Source organism: Neoarius graeffei, chromosome 8 (genome assembly GCF_027579695.1).
Source record: "Neoarius graeffei isolate fNeoGra1 chromosome 8, fNeoGra1.pri, whole genome shotgun sequence".
Classification (NCBI taxonomy): domain Eukaryota; kingdom Metazoa; phylum Chordata; class Actinopteri; order Siluriformes; family Ariidae; genus Neoarius; species Neoarius graeffei.
In genome coordinates this window covers 65,782,746-65,809,789 of record NC_083576.1, presented here as the reverse complement: position 1 = coordinate 65,809,789, position 27,044 = coordinate 65,782,746, and the positions used below count along the sequence as shown (strand labels likewise).

The 27,044-nt window shown below is 41.5% G+C and overlaps 1 protein-coding gene across 1 annotated transcript in view; it reads left to right on the top strand.

The window, feature by feature from the left end:
- The window catches only part of htr4 (5-hydroxytryptamine receptor 4), a 220,921-nt gene that overhangs the window by 143,426 nt on the left and 50,451 nt on the right, over positions 1–27,044 (top strand). The window contains exons 5-6 of the mRNA XM_060926997.1: positions 9,448–9,601; positions 14,346–14,905. Coding sequence (XP_060782980.1) covers positions 9,448–9,601; positions 14,346–14,905 — 714 coding nt within the window. The remainder of the gene's footprint in view (positions 1–9,447; positions 9,602–14,345; positions 14,906–27,044) is intronic.

The following is a 27,044-nucleotide window of genomic DNA, read 5'->3' as shown; positions in this document are numbered from 1 at the left end:
CTTCGTGAAAGAATCCATTCCACTTGATCGATAAGAGAATACACAGACCACTGAAAATCCACTCTGGGTTTTCTGGGCGTTCCCTACAACAGCTCACCGCGCGCGAGTGAAGTGAATCTCAGTGCGAGCACAGAAATGTTGGTGCAGCTGCTGGAAAGTGGAGGAGGTGACGTCAGCCACATTGCAACCTCACAATGTCTAGCTTTTGCTAAAACCGTATTCTTTTGTGATATGCAAGGCCAGATTAACTATATGGGCCTGCGGCACAGTGCCCAGGGGCACCAACCACTCACAGCCAGTGGGGGGGCACCACATGACAGAAAATTTAAAAATATTTTTCGTGAATGTTTGTACACTTAAAATGGTTATACACTTGACATTGTTAAATAGTCATATATAATTCATTATGAACACTAATTTCATAAGAACAACAACAATAATCATAATTCTGAGCAAGAGTGGCCTATGTGACCATTAACCCCCCTTTCCTCAACCTGTCAGTTGAGCCAGTCCACCTATGGTGAAATGTATCAATTTTTTTAAAACCGCGGTAGAAATGAAAAATGGACAGACATCAATTGAGTGGTTGTGCGAAGAGAAAATTAAAAAAAGAGAGACTCCAGGCGTGTAGCTGCAATTAAAAATGTTCCAGTGTTAGATCGTTTTTTTTTTTTTATAAAAACATCGACAACTGCTGTCACTACCAGCGCTGAAGCCGAAGCTAGTGAAATCAGCGATGCTAGTGAGGGAGATGGCCCTGCTAGCACTAGCCGGGGAGATGCTACAACCACAGCCAGTGTTAGCTGAGGGGTCGGCGACGACGAGGATCCCCTTGAGACATACAAATATATGCTGCTCATTTTTGAATAAGACATTTCAATATGCCTACATGCATATCGTTGGTTGTTTTCAGTGAATTTGATGGGCTGATGTAGCCTATTTAATAAATTTTCAATGAGGAAGAATGACCTTGTTTATGTGTACTATTGTTTATGTATATGCTACTATTTTTGACAGCAAAGGGCAAGGTTTGTGAGTGTGTGCAGGAGGTTACTGAACACATGCGCGCAGGGTGTGTGTGTGTGGGGGGGCACTTGAGGTATAGTGCCCAGGGGCACCGCATTGGCTTAATATGGCACTGGTGATATGCCCTCAAAATTAACCCTAGGACACGTTAAATTAATATTCAACTAAACAGTGAAATAAGCTTAGCCTAATGGGGTATTCTTGGTTGATGATGAATTGTTTGCAGTATTTGCTCCTCCCCAGACACAATGGACATAAGGACATTCTTTACAAAGAAGCGGAAAGTCAGTCAAAATTTCCCCACAGGACAGGGTTTTTTGTCCCAATGGAAATGTTAGTGCAGTTAGCGGGCTAGTCAATGTTAGGAGATGTCTCAGCTAGCTTAACGTTAGCTATCATTTAATTCAAACCCAGTAGGCCTGCCTTACTGTAATGCCAAGAATGAGGTCAAGTCTGCTCTGATGATATTTATTGATTCCTTGTTTTGTCTGGTCTTTGCCAGTTTTCTGGAAAGTAAGATGGGAAATCAGTGTATGGGGAAGGAATAGTAGAGAGGAAAGCGATGGAGAGAGATGGATGTTATTCCAGGTGGATTGTGAAGGAAAGGGGGATAAAAGTTATGAAGTGGTAGAAATTGTGGTGGCACCAATGTAAGAAGGAGTTATATCTATAAATCTATTTGTTATACTAATCTGTAAATGCTACTGTAGTACCACCATTGCATGTAGGTTGACAAAACTGCACTTGTTCATTGTGTGAAGTTGTCTTTTGTGTCATTGCTTGACCCAGTGTAATTTTGTGTTATGAAGACTGCATGATGCCATGCCATTTTTGTTATGAGTATCACTAAATCGGAAAAAAGTAAAATGCACCCACTAAAGTCACTGTTGATGGTGAACAAAATTGCATCTGTTCATTGTGTGAAGTTATTTTTTATGCGTCACCGTTGCTTGACACAGTGTGATTTTGTGTTATGAAGTTTGCATGATGCCATGTCATGCCTGTTCATTGTGTGAAATTATGAATATTCTTATTTTTAAACATACAGTTGAGTGTCACTATTGCTTGGCCCAGTGGCATGTTGTGTTGCATCTAAAACTAAATAGAAAACACAAAATAAAAAGTAAAATGCACCCATAAAGTCATTGTTGGTGATAAATTGTGTCACATTCATCTCATTATCTTAGGCGTAGCGGTGGGTTTAAAAACAGGCTGATGAATATATGGACTAGTTGAATGAGGACTTATTGTTGAGTCTCTAAAATAGTCATTGAATTAAGTGACTTTTGTAGGTAAAATTAGGTGTTTAACAACCTGTTAAAAATACACCAGAATGCAGGAAATGGCATCTAATTAATTAAAAATTTTCAGGCGGAGGACCCCCCGCCAGGGTGTCCCCCCCACATTAAAAATGCTTCTGACGCCCCTGACACTGCTACAACTTATAACTAAAAAATATGCAAAAAGAGCCATCTTTAAGCTCCAGTGATAGGGTCTCAACAGCCGCAACCTGCTCATTATTCTGTTGCCTCGGGACAGCTACCGTGGGAACAGGATGTAGGTACCTGAAGCTCTAGACTGTACAGTAGTGGACAGATGAACAATTCATTAGCTAGCCTAAAAAAAGCTAAAAGCTCCCTGCACACTCCTATGCTTATCTGTGTGCCAATTAAACTAGGCTTTTAAAAAATGCCTTTTTTTTTGCCTAGATTATGGTAAATAAGGGAATACTTGAATCTATGATAAGGACAACTTTATGCAGTTAGAATATATATATATCCTCTCCTGATAACTTTTCTGATAATGAAGAATTTTTTTTTGTGTGTGTGCCCTTGGCAGAACATTTCAGCTATGAGCTGTGGTCTCTTATTGCATGGTAGATGTGTCTGACTAGCATGTTAATCTTTGGTTGAGGAAGTGCAGGCGCCTGTGCTGTGCTAGCATTAGAGTAATATGACATGACTGTCCTTTTTTATTTATGATTATGGAAAGACTGTCTCATGTCTATGCAAGCAAATTATATGCCTAGTAAAATGTGTACCTACCAACAGCCAGACCATTTCCTTGGTTCTTGTACACAGTGCAGTGGTTGCGGAATAATTAAGTATTAAAATTATCCACACAGAAAGGGGGCCGGAGTTTGCATGTTCTCCCCATGTGTGCATGGGTTTCCTCACACTTCAAAGACATGCACATTAGATAAAAAAATTGTTGAACTTGTTATACGTCACTCTGGATAAGAGCGTCTGCTAAATGTCTGTAAGGTAATGTAATATTTAGATTGGTAGAAGTGGAAAACTTGACGCTTCTTCTTTCGGCTATTCCCGTTAGGGGTTGCCACAACAGATCTGTCCTGCATATTTGATTTGGCATAGGTTTTACACCAGATACCCTTCCTGACACAACCCTCCCCTGCCTATCCAGGCTTGGGCCCAAGTATGCAGTTTTGTACAATCCCAGTGGCTGCGTATTTTACCTAACCTGCATGTCTTTGAACTGTAGGGGAAACCACAGCACCCGAAGGAAACCCACAAAGACACGGGGAGAACATGCAAACTCCCCCGTCAAAAGGCCCCATCACCGATAGGGTTTGAAGCCGGAACCTTCTTGCTGCGAGGCAACAGTGCTATCCACTACACCACCATGCCACCCCAGAAAATTATGCTAATACCCACATGCAAATCTTAAGTCAAACACTTGATTTAAAGTTTTCTAATGGTAGAAAACTTTAAATCAAGTGTCTGACTTAAAATTTGATTACATGGTAATCAGTGTTGTGTGTGCGTACGCCCCACAGGTTGGATGTGAGAATGAAGAGAAAGAGTCTTTCTGGGAAAAGATGGATGAAGTGGTAGAAAGTATACCGAGGGAGGAGCACATGCTGATAGGAGCAGATTTCAATGGACATGTTGGCGAGGGAAACAGAGGCGATGAGGACGTGATGGGCAGATATGGTGTAAGAGAGAGAAATGTGGAAGGGCAAATGGTGGTTGATTTTTCAAAGAGGGTGAATTTGGCAATAGTCAATACATACTTCAAGAAGAAAGAGCAGCACAGGATGACATTTAAGAGTAGAGGAAGTTCTACACAGGTGGACTACATACTCTGCAGAAGGGGTAACCTGAAGGAGACTGGAGACTGTAAAGTGATGGCAGGGGAGAGTGTAGCTAGACAACATCAAGTGGTTGTGTGCAGGATGAGCTTGAAAGTGAAAAAGAGGAAGTGTGAAATAGTGGAGCCGACGATTAAGTGGTGGAAACTAAGAGGTTGAACATCAGAAGGAGTTTAGGGAAGAAATGAGACGAGCATTGAGTGGTCATGGAAGTCTGCCAGAAGATTGGAATACTACTGCTGTACTAGTAAGAGAGGCAGCTAGGAAGGTGCTAGGGTGGTCATCGGGAAGGAGGAAGGAAGACAAGATGTGGTGGTGGAACAAAGAAGTGCAGGAAATTATAAAAGAGAAGAGGCTAGCAAAGAAGAATTGGGACGATCAGAGAGACGAGGAAAGCAGGCAGTTATACAGAGAGACGAGACAGAAGGCAAAAAGAGCGGTAGCGAAGGCGAAAGCAGATGCATACCAGGAGTTGTACGAAAGACTGGAGACCAAAGACGGAGAGAAAGACCTGTACAGACTAGCTAGGCAGAGAATCAGGGAAGTGAGGGATGCAGAGCAGGTAAGAGTGATGAAAGATGTAAATGGAAATGTGCTGACAAACAAAGAGAGTGTATTAAGAAGGTGGAAAGAGTACTTTGAGGATTTATTAAATGAGGAGAATCCAAGAGAGAAAAGGTCAGATTCACTGTAGACAGGAAATCAGGAAGCAGAGTTGCTTAGTAAGGATGAGGTGAGGGCAGCCATGAAAAGAATGAAGACTGGGAAAGCAGTCAGACCAGATGGTATCCCAATTGAGGCTTGGAGATGTTTGGGTGAGACGGCTCTGGAGTGCCTAACGAGATTGTTTAATAAGATCCTAGAGAATGAGAAAATGCGAAATGAATGGAGGAAGAGTGTGCTAGTCCCAATATACAAGAATAAGGGAAATGTACAGAGCTCCAGTAATTACAGAGGGATAAAATTGATGAGCCACACCATGAAGCTATGGGAAAGGGTATTGGAGGCGAGATTGAGAAGAGAGGTAGCAATCTGTGAACAGCAGTACAGGTTTATGCCAAGGAAGAGCACGTCGGATGCAATTTTTGCTTTAAGAATGGTAAGGGAGAAGTACAGGGAAGGCCAGAGAAAGCTACATTGTGTGTTTGTAGACCTGGAGAAGGCATACGATAGAGTGCCGAGAGATGAGTTATGGTATTGTATGAGAAAGAGTGGAGTGAATGAGAATTATATTACAGTGGTGCAAGACATGTATGAGAACAGTGAAACAGCAGTGAGGTGTGCAGTTGGAACGACTGAATGGTTCAAGGTGAAGGTGGGACTCCATCAAGGATCTGCTTTGAGTCCTTTTTTGTTTGCCATCGTGATGGATAGCTTGATGGACAAAGTGAGGCAAGAGTCACCATGGAACATGATGTTCGCAGATGATATTGTGATATGTGGTGAAAGTAGAAAGGAGGTTGAGTTGGGTTTGGAGAGATGGAGGTATGCATTGGAACAAAGATGAATGAAGGTGAGCAGGAGCAAAACAGAATACATGTGCATCAATGAGAATGGGGATGAGAGTGTAGTGAAGATGCAAGGAGTAGACGGAAAGAAAGTTGGTGAATTCAAGTACCTGGGGTCAACTGTGCAGGAAAATGGGGGCTGCGATAGTGAGGTGAGAAAGAGAGTGCAGGCAGGGTGGAGCAGTTGGAGAAGGATTTCGGGAGTCATTTGTGATAGGAAAGTCCTAGCAAAAGTGAAAGGTAAGATGTATAAGACAGTAGTGAGACCAGCTGTGATGTATGGATTGGAGACCGTACCCTTAATGAAGAGCCAGGAGGCAAAGTTGGAGGTGGCGGAGTTGAGGATGTTAAGGTTTGCGATGGGAGTGACAAGGTTGGACAGGATAAGGAACGAGCACATCAGAGGGACAGCACATGTGGAGAGCTTGGGAATTAAGCTAAAAGGGATGAGACTGAGATGGTATGGGCACATCCTGAGAAGAGATGCAGAGCATGTTGGAAGGAGAATGTTGAGGATGGAACTACCAGGCAAACGAAAATGAGGAAGGCCAAAGAAGAGATACATGGATGTGGTGAGAGAGGACATGAAAGTGGCAGGTGTGGTAGAGAAGGATGCGGAAGACAGGGAGCAATGGAGACGAAAGATCCGCTGTGGCAACCCCTAATCGGGAGCAGCCAAAAAAAGAAGAAGACTTGATTTAAAGTTTTCTCTGTGCACCCATCCTGTAGTTTCCCCATTTGCATATGATTTTTTTCTGAAAAGACATTACAGTGGCTGTAATAAGAAAAAAAGAAGCAGGCACTCTTTTGTGATGTATGCCATCTCTGATGCACATCTGAGTTATTTTTACTGCCAGTCATACAGATAGTAGGACCCATCACACCAAGACATCTGTGCTGTTATATCACCAGCATTTCTCCACTTGCACACAGTCATCTCCGTTTATTCCTGTAAAATCGGAGTGCTGGTCATTCATCAACAACTTCCTCCACACCAGACTTATTTTTCTCACATTCATGTGAGCATTTTTTTTTTCAGTTTCTGTTGTAGAAAAAAATCACATCAAAAGTTGCCTAGAGCGTTATTCTTTCTTGCGGTATCCATCGTTTCAGAAACTTGACAGCTTTGAGATCATGAGCTGTGGTACAAAATCAACATCTCTCAAAGGGTAAATCAATTCAAAACAAGTATTGCCAGTCACAAACCTCGCCCCTCTGTAGCACTTATGATGAATATGAAGGAAGATATCGCGAAAAAAATAGGTACCTTATGGGGACATGTGGCTACTGCTTATAAATAAAATTGTTTTCTGATACCATGTCCATACAGTAAATATAGCATATATATATATATATATATATATATATATATATATATATATATATATATATATATATATATAATTTTTTTTTTTTTTTTTTTTTTTACTCTATGAGGCAGTAGCTACAAAAATGATGCGTAATCCAAAAATGAACAAATTAAAAATCACAGAAGTAAAATATACCAAGTGTCTGTACTTTATATTATTCTACTCTTACCTCTTACAGTTTTCGAAACTGAAACCACAGAACTGAGGCTAACATACACACGCTGTCGCCATGACCCAAACTCTTATTTCCCGGAAATGGCCTGGCGCTAGAGCTCAGTGGAACGCACTTTCCCTCTGTAATAAGCATAAACATGTCTGAAAGTGATTTCTTTAATCTACCGGTAGTTCATTTATTTCGAATGGTGAACCGAATTGGCTACACTCACCGGCCATTTTAATCGGAACACGCGTATGTGCATGTGCAGTTCGCAATCGTTACACTCTTACATTCTTACAGCACAATGACCTAATGGCTTGCACCACTATATGAGGCAGTAGCCACAACAAAAACGATTTTGACCTTTTTGGTGACCTTGACCAGATGACCCTCAAAATGTTGGAGGTTCTATTTGAGACCAATGCCCATCTATCCTGAAAGTTTCATGAAGATTGATCCAGCCGTTTTCCCGTAACATCATTAACAAAAAAAAAACAAAGAAACCTGACCGAAAACAGTACCTTGCCCCGTGGTGGCCTCCGTTCCGGGCAAGGTAATTAGGATTTTTTTTTAAACTGTACACTCATTAGTACACAGGATTCATGTATTCTGTTAAATAAATACTTAAAATTATTTCCTAACATGGTCATTATGGCATGCTGAATGGTCAAAGCCCTAGCTGATGGCACCCATGAAGCAGGAAGGGGGTAAGATGTCAAAATCTTTTGTGCCGCCTGTGTTAAAGGCTCATTTAAAGTTGCTATTGGAAATCTAGCCTGACAGATTAAAAAGGTCATGATACTGTAGTTTGGCAAGCATGTTTATACACAGCCTGGTAGAAATTGTTTGCTTTTTTCAGACTGGACACTTTGCCACATTTCTATTTATTTAAAATAATGCATATAAAATTATACCTTAATACACTGTACAATATAATAGTGGTAGTGCTTCACATTAATATTCAAATAACTAATATTTACTGCATTAATTAACATTAACAAACAAACCATTTAGCTTCAGCGTTAATACATCAAGTGTAATATTAACAGAGTAACAAAGCAAGGTTACACAAATTAATTGAGCATTGTTTAAATGTTCACCACATACACCTGCATTGACTAATGTATATTTAATCCATGAATAAAACAGGTCCAGTATAAGTCAAGTTGGTTCATGTTGGTCATTTAGAGTATAATTTTACTCGCTGATGGTTAAGGCAGGTGTTGATTTTTTTTGTTTGTTTGTTTATTTGGTTTATTATTACAATATTTAACAGTTATTCCACGAAATCAAGTCATATATGAGCTGATAGCCGACAAGGCGCATAACGCAGAGTCGGCTATAAGCCATGTACGATGAGATTGAGTGGAATAACTGTTTTATTCTATCCACATTCACTGGACTTTGAGAAACAGAGTATTTTTATTTTCATTTTTTGCAAATTCGATAAATAAAAACTTTATACAAAACGTTCGACAAAATCATTTCCGCTGAGAATGTAAACAAACCTGTGAAATGACAGTAGCAATTTGTGAAAAATGCTAATATAATAATAATTCGTAAAAAAAAAAAGATATGTTCTTACCATCAAATTCTTTTATGCCATATTTTGTTGCTTTTTTTTTTGTATTTTTGGGTGTTTTGTTTTCGAGTAGAGTTTTTATTTCATCCTCGGTTGGTTCAGCAACCCGCTCCGCCATTTTGTTTTTCTCTACTCATGGTATATGAGCTGATAGCCTAGTAGTAGAGTAGCCAATCAGAGCGTGCGATTGCTCATATCCAGTGAATGTAGATAGAATAACTTCAGTTATATCACAGCACTGATGTCAGCCCTCAACCAGCTAGAATGAGCATTCACCACAGCCGTTGGCGATGGAACAACATGAACAATGTGATTACAGGAAATAACTTGCCTTGTGGATGTTCCACAATATTAAATGTTAACTATAAACAGTTAAAAGTATGCTGTGTTCTTTAACTAATTAAAAAAAATTGTAATTGCTGACAAAGGATTACATGAAGAACTAAAGGAGGAATAAAACACTTGAGGACGTGCTGTTCGAGAAAAAATAATTTTCAAGGCATCACAGCACCCCATTAATCATTCGCCTATAATAGCATGCCCTGTCATGTTTTATTCCTTTCTTGATACAAATATTAGTTGCATTTATTTTTATTTATGGTGTATTAATGCTAAAGTGTTCCCATAATCTTATTAGTATTAAATTAGCTTTTATATATGTAAGAAAAATGCTTTTGAACCTTCTGTTGCAGGTATTATGCCATCTGTTGTCAGCCTCTGGTCTATAGGAACAAGATGACACCACTGAGAGTTGCTCTTATGATAGGAGGATGCTGGACTATCCCAACTGTTATATCCTTCTTACCAATTATGCAAGGCTGGAACAGTATTGGAATAAATGATTTGGTGAGTCACATCCATTTGCTGTCACAGCTAGTCCAGTGTTTAAAAATGTATTTGTCTCTGGAATGTTTAAAGATCTTTTTTTTTCTCTTTGGCAATCATTAGGATGAGTTGTGGAAGCAAACTTGCTTTCGTGAAAATGATTAGTCATTGAATGATATAATCAGCTCAGTGCGAATGTAAATGAGGTGTGTTTTATCAGAGCATTTCAGATATTTTATAAGTGACCCACTTCATATTCTACAACCCCGATTCCAAAAAAGTTGGGACAAAGTACAAATTGTAAATAAAAACGGAATGCAATAATTTACAAATCTCAAAAATGGATATTGTATTCACAATAGAACATAGACAACATATCAAATGTCGAAAGTGAGACATTTTGAAATTTCATGCCAAATATTGGCTCATTTGAAATTTCATGACAGCAACACATCTCAAAAAAGTTGGGACAGGGGCAATAAGAGGCTGGAAAAGTTAAAGGTACAAAAAAGGAACAGCTGGAGGACCAAATTGCAACTCATTAGGTCAATTGGCAATAGGTCATTAACATGACTGGGTATAAAAAGAGCATCTTGGAGTGGCAGTGGCTCTCAGAAGTAAAGATGGGAAGAGGATCACCAATCCCCCTAATTCTGCACCGACAAATAGTGGAGCAATATCAGAAAGGAGTTCGACAGTGTAAAATTGCAAAGAGTTTGAACATATCATCATCTACAGTGCATAATATCATCAAAAGATTCAGAGAATCTGGAAGGATCTCTGTGCATAAGGGTCAAGGCCGGAAAACCATACTGGGTGCCCGTGATCTTCGGGCCCTTAGACGGCACTGCATCACATACAGGCATGCTTCTGTATTGGAAATCACAAAATGGGCTCAGGAATATTTCCAGAGAACATTATCTGTGGACACAATTCACCGTGCCATCCGCCGTTGCCAGCTAAAACTCTATAGTTCAAAGAAGAAGCCGTATCTAAACATGATCCAGAAGCGCAGACGTCTTCTCTGGGCCAAGGCTCATTTAAAATGGACTGTGGCAAAGTGGAAAACTGTTCTGTGGTCAGATGAATCAAAATTTGAAGTTCTTAATGGAAATCAGGGACGCCGTGTCATTCGGACTAAAGAGGAGAAGGACGACCCAAGTTATCATCAGTGCTCAGTTCAGAAGCCTGCATCTCTGATGGTATGGGGTTGCATTAGTGCGTGTGGCATGGGCAGCTTACACATCTGGAAAGACACCATCAATGCTGAAAGGTATATCCAGGTTCTAGAGCAACATATGCTCCCATCCAGACGACGTCTCTTTCAGGGAAGACCTTGCATTTTCCAACATGACAATGCCAAACCACATACTGCATCAATTACAGCATCATGGCTGCGTAGAAGAAGGGTCCGGGTACTGAACTGGCCAGCCTGCAGCCCAGATCTTTCACCCATAGAAAACATTTGGCGCATCATAAAACGGAAGATACGACAAAAAAGACCTAAGACAGTTGAGCAACTAGAATCCTACATTAGACAAGAATGGGTTAACATTCCTATCCCTAAACTTGAGCAACTTGTCTCCTCAGTCCCCAGACGTTTACAGACTGTTGTAAAGAGAAAAGGGGATGTCTCACAGTGGTAAACATGGCCTTGTCCCAACTTTTTTGAGATGTGTTGTTGTCATGAAATTTAAAATCACTTAATTTTTCTCTTTAAATGATACATTTTCTCAGTTTAAACATTTGATATGTCATCTATGTTCTATTCTGAATAAAATATGGAATTTTGAAACTTCTGCATCATTGCATTCCGTTTTTATTTACAATTTGTACTTTGTCCCAACTTTTTTGGAATTGGGGTTGTAGGTTACTATTACTGTATATGCTGCAAATGTCTGAAAAAGCTACACTGAGCTGTCGATCCACTATTCAGGAAATGCTATGAGGAAGACTATAAATATTAACTCACACTCACAAGTATGACAGATAGAAATAAACTATCACATCACCCTATTAGAGTCTATAATCCATATATAAACAAATATTAAATGGTCCAGGATGAAGATTAATTTGCTGGAATGAAAGTCAGCCAGATAGCAGAAATACTGTTTAAATGACATCCTGAGTATGTTTTTCCCACAGAAAAGCAATGATTCTGCTTCGAGAAGTTTTATAACATGGTGGTTTCATAAACTGTGGCATTATTTATTCTTTGTAAAATTAATCATTTCAATACATGAATACATAATAGCCTGCATAGTATACAATTCTTTTCATTTCACACTGTCACTACAAATAATGATCATAAGCAGGGCTTTGAACCGGTTCAAGGAACGAAAACGAAAACCGGGAACTTTTTCTATTTCACATGGAACAGAAACGAAACCAGAAACTTTATTATTTTTTATGTTCCGGAACAGAAACGCTTATTAAAAATAATGGTAACCGGTTAATACCGGTTTTTATTTCGTTCCTCAAAGTTTCCGTAGCCTACAAATAAAAAAGCCATTCTCCTCCTGCGCAAGTTTCTATGACCCGCTGGGGTTCACTTCCTGTGTGACGTTCGCTGACTGAATGGAGAGAGCGGGAAGGTGGACTACTATCCTGTCTCCATTACTGAGTGTCTGAGCAAAGAAGAGCCTGAACGTTGCAACCTCCCTATTGGCTGTTTGTAAAAATGTATCAGTTGTTGCCCTTCCCATGGGAATCATCGCGGGCTCGAGAGACGAGACCTGACGAGTTAGTTCGTTGGTAGCAGAACAAAATGTCTGGACACAAATCGGGTTTTCAGAAAAGGAAAGAAAATAAACGGAGGGTTGAAAATACAAAAAAGGAGGCAGAAAATGCAAAACGAGTTTTAAGGTAGGACAAATGGTTACTTTTCTGAGGCAGCCCGCCGTGGCTGCAGGCTTTCAGTTGTGTCATTGAATGGTTACTTTTCTGAGGCAGCCCGCCGTGGCTGCCTGCAGGCTTATTTATTATAGCCCATTTAGTTAAAATAGTTGATCTAAAATGTTTATAGTTATAGTTATGTGATGGTTGTCCTGATTTAGACTGGTGGTTTTTTTTTGGGGGGGGGGGGGGTTGCGTGATGTTGCACCCGGGTCCAGATTAGGGCAGAACCGGTCCTGGCTACATTTCGGGTGTAGTTTGTTTTATGTATGTATGTACTTGCATAGATGTGTACTTGGTCTTCCAATATGGCGCCTAACAAAATCTCGTGGCGCGGTGACGTCATGCGGTAGCCCTCTATAGGGCCTGACTAGCCTTTGGTAACACACTAAACAAATTATCTTTCATTTTTGGCACTTTTCCTGTTCGTGTAGATGGGAAGACATACTGAGAATCCAAATTGCCAACATTTGAAATAATTGTTTTGAATTATTTCTTGTCTTATTTAATGAAGGTTGTAATAGAATTAGCCTACATTTGGCTTAAGCTGGATGAGACAGAGACATAACTTTATAGTCATTTGTTAAACAGCTGACAGGGAACGTAATTAACTGTTCCGGGAACGAAATTTTTTTGTTCTAACCGGTTCGGGAACGTCTATTTAATGGTGGAACCCAAAACCAGAAACGTTAAAATTTCGTTTCTGTTCGGAACGAACCAATAGGAAAAAAATTCTGGTTCAAAGCCCTGATCATAAGCATCATTCCCTGGTGAGAAGATAAGAGCATGTTTGTTTTTGTGTTCAGTTGTCTCACGTAGTTCACCTCGGAAATATTCACAACACGAGTATTATCCAAACGACTGTTTATTTCAGACTGTAATTTAGTTGCAGGCTTTAACGTTGGAACATCAGAAACACTGCAAGATCCCTTGACCTCGCTTCCCAAAGGAGCTGATTAGTGTTTGTAGCTCATGTATAACTGAAGGCTTGGGTCACGTTCCGACTGTAGTTGAAAAAATAAATAAATAACACTGGTGAAAAATGAATAGTGTACAGTTCATAAGAGAAAAATATATTTTGAACATCTAGTGATTATGACCAGACATCCCAGGCTTCAAGATACACCACAATTCCTGGAGATGAATGAATGAATATCTAGTGATTGCTGATGATTGCTAACTCCTCAATATTTCCAACTGATGGAATTAATAAACAGCACATCACAAGCTTATGATTGTGTTTGGTTGTCTCACGTAGTTCGCCTCGGAAATATTCACAACACGAGTATCATCTAAACAACTGTTTGGATAATGTACATATTTATAGTTATGTGTGCTGACCATTTTGCCTTGGGATCCAGACCACTTGAGAGAAGAACACTTCACAGAAGATTTCATTTGGGTTGCATCCAATTAAAGTGTATTTCAACAAAGTGAAGCAAGATTATTTTTCTTATTATTTTTTACCCTAATGACCCTCTTATTATTTTTTTACCCAAGTGATTTTTAAGTGTTTTTCAGCAATGTGTAATTCATGGAAAGATTTAAGGTTTTCAACCAGCCTTATTAAAGTGTTTTCTAAGAGGCTGACTTTGAAAACGCCTGTTTTGAAAATTAATGCTGTTCAGATGAAGGTCCCTCTGGTTTTAAATTTAAATGCTAAGAAAGATTTCCTCGACCACTAAGAAATTGACACTTCCCCCCTAGGCCAAGGGCCTAAAGATTGGAATAGCAATGAACTGACCGAAAAAAGAAACCTCAGCACAGAGAGTAAAATAAAGTGTGACATTTTCTTTTTGTGTGCTGAATGTGCAATTTGTGTGTTTGTGTGTGTGTGTGTGTGTGTAAATATTCCCCCTCTTCTGAACAGATAGAGGAGCGGAAGTTCAGTGGCAACTCCACAGTGTGCGTGTTCATGGTGAACAAGCCATATGCGCTCACCTGCTCTGTGGTGGCCTTCTACATCCCACTGGGTCTGATGGTGCTCGCCTACCAACGCATCTATGTAACAGCACGTGAACATGCCCGTCAGATCAGCATGCTGCAAAGGGCGGGTGGCGCGGGCTCTGGACCTGAGAGTCCTGAACACCAGCGCAATCACCATATGCGCACTGAGACCAAGGCAGCAAAGACTCTGTGCATCATAATGGGCTGCTTTTGCCTGTGCTGGGCTCCATTCTTCATCACCAATGTGGTGGACCCTTTCATAGACTACACAGTGCCCGAGCAGCTGTGGGCTGCGTGCCTGTGGCTGGGCTACATCAACTCCATGCTCAACCCCATCCTCTATGCCTTCCTCAACAAGTCCTTCCGCCGTGCCTTCCTCATCATCCTCTGCTGTGGCCACCGGCGCTACCGACGTCCCTCTATCCTTGCATCTAGAACGCCCTGCACATCTACACAGATCAATGGCTCCACACACGTGCTCAAGTAAGTGAAATCATTCTAAACTTTGTGTCTGTCAAGTAATTCTTGTTATGCTTGCTTAATAGAGGTTGGGTTGGTATTGTCCTGGTCTTCTTTTTTCTGATTCTGATTAACACAGGGCATATACTTTCACACTGTGTGGTATTATCATAATCCCAAAGTAATACCGGAGTAATTCTAAAGGTCATCTGTGACATGGCACTTTATTTACATATGAAAGCAAAAAAAATCTCATTTTGTTCAGAACTTTTCAGCCACAGGTCAAGAGCTTCAGTTAATGTTCACATCAACCATCCGAATCCGAAAACGTTATCGATCCCGAAGGAAATTGCTTAAAATGGAGAAATTGTTTGTGATCTCAGTAACTTGCCATGGCATAATTGTTGGTGTCAGACAAGATGGTTGGAGTATTTCAGACACTGCTGATCTCCTGGTATTTTCACGCACAGCACTCTCTATAATGAGTTTATAAATGGGGCAAAAAGCAGGCAGAAACAAATTGTTGATGAGAGCGGTCAGAGAAGAATGGCCAGACTGGTTCGAGATGACATTCATAGTGTAACCACTGTTTACAGCAGTAGTGAGCAGAAAACCATCTCAGAATGCACACCATTTTGAACCTTGAGGCTCATGGGCTACAACAGTAAGACCAGTAACAGCCAAGAACAGGAATTTGAGGCTACAGTGAGCACAGACTCACCAAAACTGGACAGCGAAAAAGACCAGGCAATATCACAACCACACCACATTCAAAGTTACTAGAGATCACTTTTTCCCCATTCTGATGTTTGATGCGAAAATTAATTGAAGCCCTTTCCTGTATCTGTGTGATTTTATGATGTGCTGCAGCCACATGATCGCCCGACTGGATAATTGCATGAATGTGCATTGAAGTGGCATATTTAATATATTATTTTCTCATGAATTTGAATGTACAGAGGCTGTTTTTTTTTTTTTTTTGTGTGTGTGTGTGTGTGTGTGTGTGTGTGTGTGTGTGTGTGTGTTTGGGGTCTTACATAGTTAACATTCTATAGACCCCTTCGCATGTTTGTAAACAAACCGACCGTTGCCAGAATGCGCACGCAGCCTGGACCCAGAAACAATGGCGCTGCCCATAGACCGGCATTATGAGCTGTCAGATTATGCAAAACAATTGTCGTTACAAGATCGAGAATGCTACATAAATAAGTTAACTCTAACAAGTGGACATCGCCTACCGGATCCTCATTTAATTAAAGAGTGGACGGACGATGTTAGTAAGTTCCCTGGTATACAATGGCCAGATATATACTCGTACCTTATTGACAAGACTTCAGTGTACACCCACGAAAAACTTCGTGCCTACAAGTCTTTAGACGCATATGATTATGTTATGTGCGAGCATGTACAACTTGATTAACAATGGGACATTCATATTCATTTTGTTTTAATCAAATTATGCCAGTGATGTGATGGCAATGTGGCTTTAGCTACAACAGCAAATACCAACACTAAACAGCAATTTGCAGGAGGTAATGGCATGAAAGGAATGATAGTGTAAAGAGTGCAGCTAAGAGAAATCAGAGCTGCGTAAAAAGCGAGAGGCAGAGAGCAGAAATGAAACTGAACGGGGCGGGAGCTAGGTTACAGCAGTCAACGCAAGTTGGCATTTAGAGTGAGGGCACACAATTTTACCTTTCCATTCTTGCTTTAAAATTGTGATTTTTGGCATACACAAATAATGATGGCACAAAATCTGGACTGCTTGAGTCAAGCGAGACCTCTCCTACAAACAAAATTGCATGCAAAGCTAAGTTAACATGCTAACAATATTCATTACATTGTGTAACTATGACCCAGCTAATCAGACAAACGTTACCAAAGTATTTTGCTACATCAATAAACGAAGACTAGAAAGAATAAAAAAGAAAGATTTAATAAATAGCCTGATCTTACCTGTGATGAAGTGGGCGCTGCAAACCCGCGCATTTTTGATAGTGCTTTCATCCCAGTCTACACGTTTGATGGCTTGTAGCCATAGACGTCGGCGATTTTTTTGGAATGGGTGAGATCCTGCTGGAATTCTGAACATTTTAACCCCATCACTGCTACAATTCTGACACCCGACAACACAACAACTAGGCATTTCTGAGTCTTTTTTGGGTCCAGGCTGCGCGCGCAATTTCCGCTTACGTATGAATGACGTTTACTGCGAAGGGGTCTATACAACAAGGGCAGTTGAGTTCATGGATTAGTTTAACCTGGTTGTTAACTTACTGGTTTTTGTTTACACTCTTAGGCCACACATTAAAGCAAAACTTGGCTTTTGTAAATAGTGAGTCCTTATCTCTTAACACTGCACACTTTTTTGTTTGTAGTTACAAAATAACAGTATGTCACAGTATATTTTTATACTAGCAATCCTGCAATTGTGCTGTTATTGCTTTCCCATGAGAATTTGAAGAAATGAGAACATCCCCAGATTGTCAAGTTACTCTCCCACACTTGTCTATTTGTTGCTTTTTTCTCTCTTTCTGTCCTTCTTTGTTTTAAAGAACCTCTTTAATTTCTCATAACATCAGAGATGCACTCTGACTTAAGTCCAATAACACCGCTCTATCACTGATCTAAAACTTCTTCTAAACAATAACTACTGCAAACTTGCAAGGAACCAAAATGTTGTGACCTGCAGTAAGGAAAACTGATGAAGACAGAAATAGAAGGCCCTTTCTGTCTCTTTTACTCCAAGATTAGATGTAAGGTCTAACCTCCCTCAGGTTTTGACCAAAGACTAGTATACTGTTTTAAATCTAAATTTTAGCCAGCTGGTATTTTTGAACTAAATTCCCCAGCGAAGTCATAACTATGCATTAGTTCTTACTTCTATGTGAAAATGTGAGGACATCTTTAAAATACTGTATGTTTCTTATGTTGCAAATGCATTAATGCATTTCAAAAAACATATATGATGTTGCTTTAAAAAAAATCAAAAGAAGTGTTTCAGAGTTCCAGTGAAGCTGGAAGTGTTGAGCTGAGAGTCAAAAACTAGAGTTGTTTATGTCATATACTGTATTTCCTAGGGGAAGAGTAACCCAAGTTGCAGAATTTGAGATTTCTAATGAATGTCATATGTTCGAGGGGCTTTTAAACCTTCCTCCTCAGAGAGTAGCAACCAAAAATATAGTGCATTAGCACGTGTGGGTTTTTTTTTTTTTGGTTTTTTTTTAACCATCTCATGTGTAGCCATGGGAACACAACATGAGATCAACACGAGAGTCATTGTACTTGGACATTGTCTTGCACATTTCAGACAGCAGAACAAGTTGTCATAAACTAATTTGTGAGAACATGAATTGGTGTTATACAATCAAGACTGAATGCTTCTGAAATGATGTCTTTGCCAAAATCAAGAGGGTTTGTATGTTAACAATCAGTAATCAGACATGTTGGTCTGACATTACATAAACGGCATTTCGCAGACATTCTTATCCAGAGACACATGCCCAGAGCAGCCTGGGGAGCGTTTGAGGGTTAGGTGCGCGTCTGGGGGGGGGGTCTGGAGCCGGATTCGTGGCGTTATCTGCGGGGGCGCCGGCGGGCTGCGGGGGCTTTGCACGGTTTCAGTGCACAGCCTATGTAGACCAAGCACTTCCGTTTCTCTTTCATTGTCCGGGCTTTTGGAAAACGATGAGTACTAATCCCATCATGATTGGTGTTGCTACACCCTCCTACGATACATCTGTTAACCATTTTAATAATTACGCGATAACATTGAAGAAATTTGCAGAAAATCACCAGGTAGTTTTCTCGTAAACGGACCGTCGCTGATGTGGGATTCGGAGGGGGCGTCCTGCATGTGGCGTCGCGGGAGTCGGTGTTTGCCGGGAGGTTCAGGTGCCGGGGTTTTTCGGAGGCGGACCGGTTCGCCTCGGGTGGCTTGATTTCAGCTGAATTTTTCTGGTATTGTGCAGGGTGGAAGGATTGCACAGGATGCGGAATGTTGCGGATATTTGACCAAGGTTTGATGTAAAGTGGGAGAATTGCATTGATCTTGCTCCTGAATTTACCCGTGATATGCACTTTAAGACTGCAGTTGTCATGAACAGCTTTGCACTCAAGTTTCCATCAACGAAACTGACTTCATGTTAAAACTGTTAATGTTATAGTCATGTTGTCTGTTGTTGCCCAAATAAGGATGGGTTCCCTTTTGAGTCTGATTCCTCATGTCGTCTGAGGGAGTTTTTCCTTGCCACCGTCGCCACAGGCTTGATCATTAGGGATAGATTAGGGATAAAATTAGCTCATATTTAAAGTCATTCAAATTCTGTAAAGCTGCTTTGGGACAATGTCTATTGTTAAAAGCACTATACAAATAAACTTGACTATGCTCAAGGACACTTCAGCCATTCCTGCTGGTCCAAGGAATCAAACCAGAGACCTTTAGATCCCAAAGCTGCTTCTCTAACCATTAGGCCATAGCTTCCCTCCTAGTAAAGGGATATCCTGTGATTGTGTCACCAGACTTGGTGTCTGCTCTGTGCTTGGTGACCATTTAAAAATTAATAGTGTTAAGGATGCAGTGCAGCTTACAGATCTAATGTTAGGAGCTGAAGTAGGCCATAAGGGAACAAATAATACAGAGTTTTATACAGTTACCGGTGAGTGGCCTTTTGATTAGCGTGTCCGCCTCTCGAACGCAAGTTCTACTCATGGTCAGGCCATACCAAAGACCATCATAAAAATGGTGCCTACTGCCATCTGGCAAGGCACCCTGCAATACAGATGCAAGTGGGGAATCAAACTCTCGTGGTTACCAGAGGACCAGCCCTCCACTGTAACCCTAGTTATGTACTGTAATGTAGGTGAGAGGCCAAGGGCTATGAAACGGAGATTGGCACCCCCAAAGGTGCCATGAATGGTGCAGGAAGGACTTTTATACGGTTATTTACAGTGGTGCTTGAAAGTTTGTCAACCCTTTAGAATTTTCTATATTTCTGCATAAATATGACCTAAAGCATCATCAGATTTTCACACAAGTCCTAAAAGTGGATAAAGAGAACCCAGTTAAACAAATGAGACAAAAATATTATACTTGGCCATTTATTTATTGAGGAAAATGATCCAATATTACATATCTGTGAGTGGCAAAAGTATGTGAACCTTTGTTTTCAGTATCTGGTGTGACCCCCTTGTGCAGCAGTAACTGCAACTAAACATTTCCGGTAACTGTTGATCAGTTCTGCACACCGGCTTGGAGGAATTTTAGCCCATTCCTCCGTACAGAACAGCTTCAACTCTGGGATGTTGGTGGGTTTCCTCACATGAACTTGTCGCTTCAGGTCCTTCCACAACATTTTGATTGGATTAAGGTCAGGACTTTGACTTGGCCATTCCAAAACATTAACTTTATTCTTCTTGAACCATTCTTTGGTAGAACGACTTGTGTGCTTAGGGTCGTTGTCTTGCTGCATGACCCACCTTCTCTCGAGATTCAGTTCATGGACAGATGTCCTGACATTTTCCTTTAGAATTCGCTGCTATAATTCAGAATTCATTGTTCCATCAATGATAGCAAGCCGTCCTGGCCCAGATGCAGCAAAACAGGCCCAAACCATGATACTACCACCACCATGTTTCACAGATGGGATAAGGTTCTTATGCTGGAATGCAGTGTTTCTCCAAACATAACGCTTCTCATTTAAACCACAAAGTTCTATTTTGGTCTCATCCATCCACAAAACATTTTTCCAGTACCCTTCTGGCTCGTCCACATGATCTTTAGCAAACTGCAGATGAGCAGCAATGTTCTTTTTGGAGAGCAGTGGCTTTCTTCTTGCAACCCTGCCATGCACACCATTGTTGTTCAGTGTTCTCCTGATGGTGGACTCATGAACATTAACATTAGACAATGTGAGAAAGGCCTTGAGTTGCTTAGAAGTTACCCTGGGGTCCTTTGTGACCTCGCCAACTATTACACACCTTGCTCTTGGAGTGATCTTTGTTGGTCGACCACTCCTGGGGAGGGTAACAATGGTCTTGAATTTCCTCCATTTGTACACAATCTGTCTGACTGTGGATTGGTGGAGTTCAAACTCTTTAGAGATGGTTTTGTAACCTTTTCCAGCTTGATGAGCATCAACAATGCTTTTTCTGAGGTCCTCAGAAATCTCCTTTGTTTATGCCATGATACACTTCCACAAACATGTGTTGTGAAGATCAGACTTTGAGAGATCCCTGTTCTTTAAATAAAACAGGGTGCCCACTCACACCTGATTGTCATCCCATTGATTGAAAACACTTGACTCTCATTTCACCTTCAAATTAACTGCTAATCCTAGAGGTTCACATACTTTTGCCACTCACAGATATGTAATATTGGATCATGTTCTCCAATAAATAAATGACCAAGTATAATATTTTTGTCTCATTTGTTTAACTGGGTTCTCTTTAGCTACTTTTAGGACTTGTGTGAAAATCTGATGTTGTTTTAGGTCATATTTGTGCAGAAATATAGAAAATTCTAAACGGTTCACAAACTTTCAAGCACCACTGTACACCTGCCTCCAACAAAAGCCACCAGAACTAGTTGTGGATCAGGAGCAAGATGCATGGATCCGCCATGTGGCCTTTTTTGCAGTCTTTTGTGCTCCAAAACATTGGTGCAGAAATGGAGCTGTCTTTTCAGCACCATCAGGGTGGTAGAGCTTGGAGTTCAGGCAATGATCAGGCAAGGGTTTCTTTGAGCCACCGTAACATCAGGCAGACAGGAAGTGTTTGTTTGGAGTCTTAAACCTGATTGGATCAATGATATATGACACTCGCAGTATGGTTCCAATGTCCTGGGAGCCAAAGGGCCAACATGTTACATGAAGAGTGTGCCATGAAAATGACCACAGTTGTATTCCGAACAAGTTTAACTCCTACATCCCTGCTTCCCCCAAACCACCATCAATAAACACACACAGCAATAGCCTACCTATACAGGTTATCATGTATAGTGTTACTTAAAATCATTGGATGCAAATGTTTATGAGAGGATACATATGATTACTGTGTCCAGTTAGTTTATGGATACATGATTGATTACTTAAGGTCACTTTTTACTTTTTTCAAAAAGATTTTAAACTTTGTACAGATTTTAAAATCAGTGGTTAGGTTATCAAAGGATACCTGTGATTACAATACCCAGTGCTTGAATGCATATATGACTGTTCATCAAGACCCTTTTTTAATCCCCAAAAATATATTTAACAGTTATTCCACGAAATCGAGTTGTACATGAGTTGATAGCCAACAAGGTGCCTATAAGCCATGTATGACGAGATTCAGCGGAATAACTGTTTTATTCTATCCACATTCGATCCAGTGAATGTGGATAGAATAAATATATTTATTCTGTCCACATTCACTGGATATGAGCAATTGCATGCTCTGATTGGCTGCTCTACTACGAGGCTACCAGCTTATATACCGTGAGTCGAGAAAAACAAAATGGCAGAGCATATTGCTGAACCAACCAAGGACAAAATTAAAATTCTACTCGAAAACAAAACCCCAAAAAATACAAAAAAAGCAACCAAATATGGAATGAAAGTATTTGATGGTAAGAACATATCTTTTTTTCAATCATTATTATTATAGCATTTTTCACAAATTGCTACTGTCATTTTGGGTTTGTGTACATTCTAGGCAAAAATGATTTTGTCAAACATTTTGTATAAAGTTTTTATTTATCGAATTTACAAAAAATAAAAATGCTCTGTTTCTCAAAATCCAATGAATGTGGGTAGAATAAAATAATTATTCCATTCAATCTCATCATACATGGCTTATAGCCAACTCAGCTGTCAGCTCATGCACGACTCAATTTCATGGAATAACTGTTATATATATATATATATATATATATATATATATATATATATATATATATATATACCGTATATATATCTCATCTCATTATCTCTAGCCGCTTTATCCTGTTCTGCAGGGTCGCAGGCAAGCTGGAGCCTATCCCAGCTGACTACGGGCGAAAGGCGGGGTACACCCTGGACAAGTCGCCAGGTCATCACAGGGCTGACACATAGACACAGACAACCATTCACACCTACGGTCAATTTAGAGTCACCAGTTAACCTAACCTGCATGTCTTTGGACTGTGGGGGAAACCGGAGCACCCGGAGGAAACCCACGCGGACACGGGGAGAACATGCAAACTCCACACAGAAAGGCCCTCGCCGGCCACGGGGCTCGAACCCGAACCTTCTTGCTGTGAGGCGACAGCGCTAACCACTACACCACTGTGCCTCCATATATATATATATATATATATATATATATATGTCCCTATATATATGTATATATATATGTACCGTCTTGATATCTGTGGCTTCTATCTCCTCCTTTGGCCAGTTTATGATACCAGCGGGGTATCTGATGACTGGTAGTGCGTACATGTTGATGGCTCGGACCTTGTTTTTACCATTCAGCTGACTTTTCAGGACCTGCCTTACTCTCTGGAGGTATTTGGCTGTGGTTGACTTCCTTGTGGCCTCTTCATGGTTTCCATTAGCCTGTGGGATGCCAAGGTACTTGTAGCTGTCTTGGATATCACCTATGTTGCCCTCTGGTAGGTCAATCCCTTCAGTCCGGATCATCTTGCCTCTCTTTGAGACCATCCGGCCACACTTGTCCAATCCGAATGACATACATGGCATGTACCACCGTCAGATAGAGGAAGTGGCTGATATCAAGAAATCCTACCAGTGGCTGGATAATGCAGGACTGACAGACAGCACAGAGGCACTAATCATGGCAGCACAAGAACAGGCCATAAGCACAAGAGCCATAGAGGCCAGGATCTACCAGAGTAGATCAGACCCAAGATGCAGACTGTGCAAAGAAGCCCCTGAAACAGTCCAGCACATAGTAGCAGGGTGTAAGATGCTAGCTGGATCAGCGTACATGGAGAGGCACAACCAAGTGGCTGGGATAGTATACAGGAACATCTGCAACCAGTATGGAATAGAAATGCCCAAGTCCCAATGGGCCATACCACAGAAGGTGGCTGAGAACAACAGGGCCAAGATTCTGTGGGACTTCAGCTTCCAGACTGACAAACAGATCCTGGCTAACCAACCGGACATAGTGGTGGTGGACAAAGAGCAGAAGAGGGTGGTGGTGATAGATGTGGCGATCCCAGCTGACGCCAACATCAGGAAGAAGGAACATGAGAAACTTGAGAAGTATCAAGGGTTGAAAGAGCAGCTGGAACGGATGTGGAAGGTCAAGGGTTGCGTGGTCCCCGTGGTAGTGGGGGCACTTGGGGCAGTAACCCCCAAACTGGGAGAGTGGCTCCAGCAAATCCCAGGAACAACATCTGAAGCCTCAGTCCAGAAGAGCGCAGTCCTAGGAACATCGAAGATACTGCGCAGAACCCTCAAACTCCCAGGCCTCTGGTAGAGGACCCGAGCTTGAGGATGACATGGATACCACCCCCCCGCCGGGGGTGAGAAGGAGAATTTTTATATATATATATATATATATATATATATATATATATATATATATATATATATATATATATAGTCAGCTGGGATAGGCTCCAGCTTGCCTGCGACCCTGTAGAACAGGATAAAGCGGCTAGAAATAGTGAGATGAGATATATGGATGGATGGACAGACAGACGGCTCTAAAAAAGAGCAGAGATAAAGGGGCTATTGGGGAAGCATATAAACTCATTGGAATAGACATTAAAACTGCTGTTTTGCGTCACAATAATTGCGCTTGAAAAATCAGAAAAACAAAGCAAAATTCACTTTAAATATCTACATCTTCTGACCTTTTACACAAACAAGATTAGATTAGATTAGATTAGATTAGATTAGATTAGATTAGATTAGATAAAACTTTATTGATCCCTTTGGGCGGGTTCCCTCAGGGAAATTAAGATTCCAGCAGCATTATTACAGATAAACAGAGAAAAGAAATAGAGAAAACTTCTAGATAAATTAAAATAAATTAAGTATTTACATATACAAATAAAAAAAAAAAGAGGGCAGCACGGTGGTGTAGTGGTTAGCGCTGTCGCCTCACAGCAAGAAGGTCCGGGTTCGAGCCCCGTGCCCGGTGAGGGCCTTTCTGTGCAGAGTTTGCATGTTCTCCCCGTGTCCGCGTGGGTTTCCTCCGGGTGCTCCGGTTTCCCCCACAGTCCAAAGACATGCAGGTTAGGTTAACTGGTGACTCTAAATTGACCGTAGGTGTGAATGTGAGTGTGAATGGTTGTCTGTGTCTATGTGTCACCCCTGTGATGACCTGGCGAGTTGTCCAGGGTGTACCCCGCCTTTCGCCCGTAGTCAGCTGGGATAGGCTCCAGCTTGCCTGCGACCCTGTAGAACAGGAGGAAGCGGCTAGAGATAATGAGATGAGAATGAAATATAAAAAGAATAAGATATGGGGAAGAGAGGAAGGAAGGGGGGGGGCGGCAGCAGGAGAGATATTGCACATTATATTGCACATTGTCCAGTATTGCTTATTGTTAGGCTAGGCTACTGCTCCTTCCCATCCTCTGTCCTCCTGTTACCCCTCCTGTTCCCCCCCAGAGAGGAGTTGTACAGTCTGATGGCATGAGGGACAAAGGAGATTTTAAGTCTGTTTGTCCTGCACTTGGGAAGGAGCATTCTGTCACTGAACAGGCTCCTCTGGTTGCTGATGACGGTGTGCAGAGGGTGACTGACATCGTCCATGATGTTCAATAGTTTGTCCATAGACCTCTTCTCTGCCACTGTCACCAGAGAGTCCAGCTTCATGCCGACCACAGAGCCGGCCCACCTGATCAGTTTGTCCAGCCTGGATGTGTCCTTCTTGGATGTGCTGCCCCCCCAGCACACCACGGTGTAAAACAGGACACTGGCGACCACAGACTGATAGAACATCCACAGGAGTTTCCTGCAGATGTTAAAGGACCGCAGCCTCCTAAGGAAGTATAGCCTGCTCTGTCCCTTCCTGTATAAGTGTTTGGTGTTGCAAGTCCACTCCAGCTTGCTGTCCAGCCACAGCCCGAGGTACTTGTAGTAATCCACAGCCTCCACCTCAACTCCCTCGATCCAAACTGGTCGTGACCTTGGTCTGGACCTCCCAAAGTCAATGACCAGCTCCTTGGTCTTCGAGGTGTTGAGCTGCAGATGGTTCCTGTTGCATCACACAGCAAAGTCCCTCACCAGGCTCCTATACTCCTCCTCTCTGTCGTCACTGATACACCCAACGATGGCTGTGTCATCGGCAAACTTCTGAATGTGGCACAGCTCTGAGTTGTAGCAGAAGTCCGCGGTGTACAGGGTGAAGAGAAGAGGGGCCAACACCGTGCCCTGGGGTGCTCCAGTGCTGCTAATCACAGTGTCAGACGTGATGTCCTTCAGCCTGACGTACTGCAGCCTGTCAGTGAGGTAGCTGGAGATCCAGGTGACCAGGCAGGGGTCCACTCGCATCCTGTTCAGTTTGTCCTGAAGCAATAGGGGCTGGATGGTGTTGAAGGCACTCGAGAAGTCCAAGAAGAGGATCCTCACTGTGCCATTTCCCTTATCCAGATGCGAGTGGGCTCGGTGTAGCAGGTAGAGGATGGAGTCTTCCACACCGACACCTGCCCGGTACGCAAACCGCAGACAGTCCTGGGCATGTTGTACCTGGGGTCTGAGGACAGCCACATTTGTTGCAAAAGTGGTTTAGATTAGCCTGGAACAGAATAGTGTAATGAGCCATAAAATTAATAGTGCACAGTGGACCAAGAATGCCTCAGTCCCTGGCCTTGAAGTACATGAACTGGTTTGACATCTAACACAGATTGTGTTAGTGTCAATTCTTACTGTGTGTTATTCAGGGTACTAGACATCTGAGAACTGCGAATATTCTGTTATCTTAAGAGAGCAGTACACATCTACCTCTTTACGTTATTTTTTAATCATAATGATTGTATCAAAAACAATGCCCAGGGAAAATCACATCAATATCAGGCCACCCAGCCACCCCTGATTACCCTGCCACTCTTTGTTTTTCACAACACTTGGAAATGTGCTGCAAACATAAATCATGGAATTGCTTCCAAATGGCAAGGCAGTCTGCATGTAAATCTGTCTGATAAACAGAGCTGTGACATATGCAGGGAGCT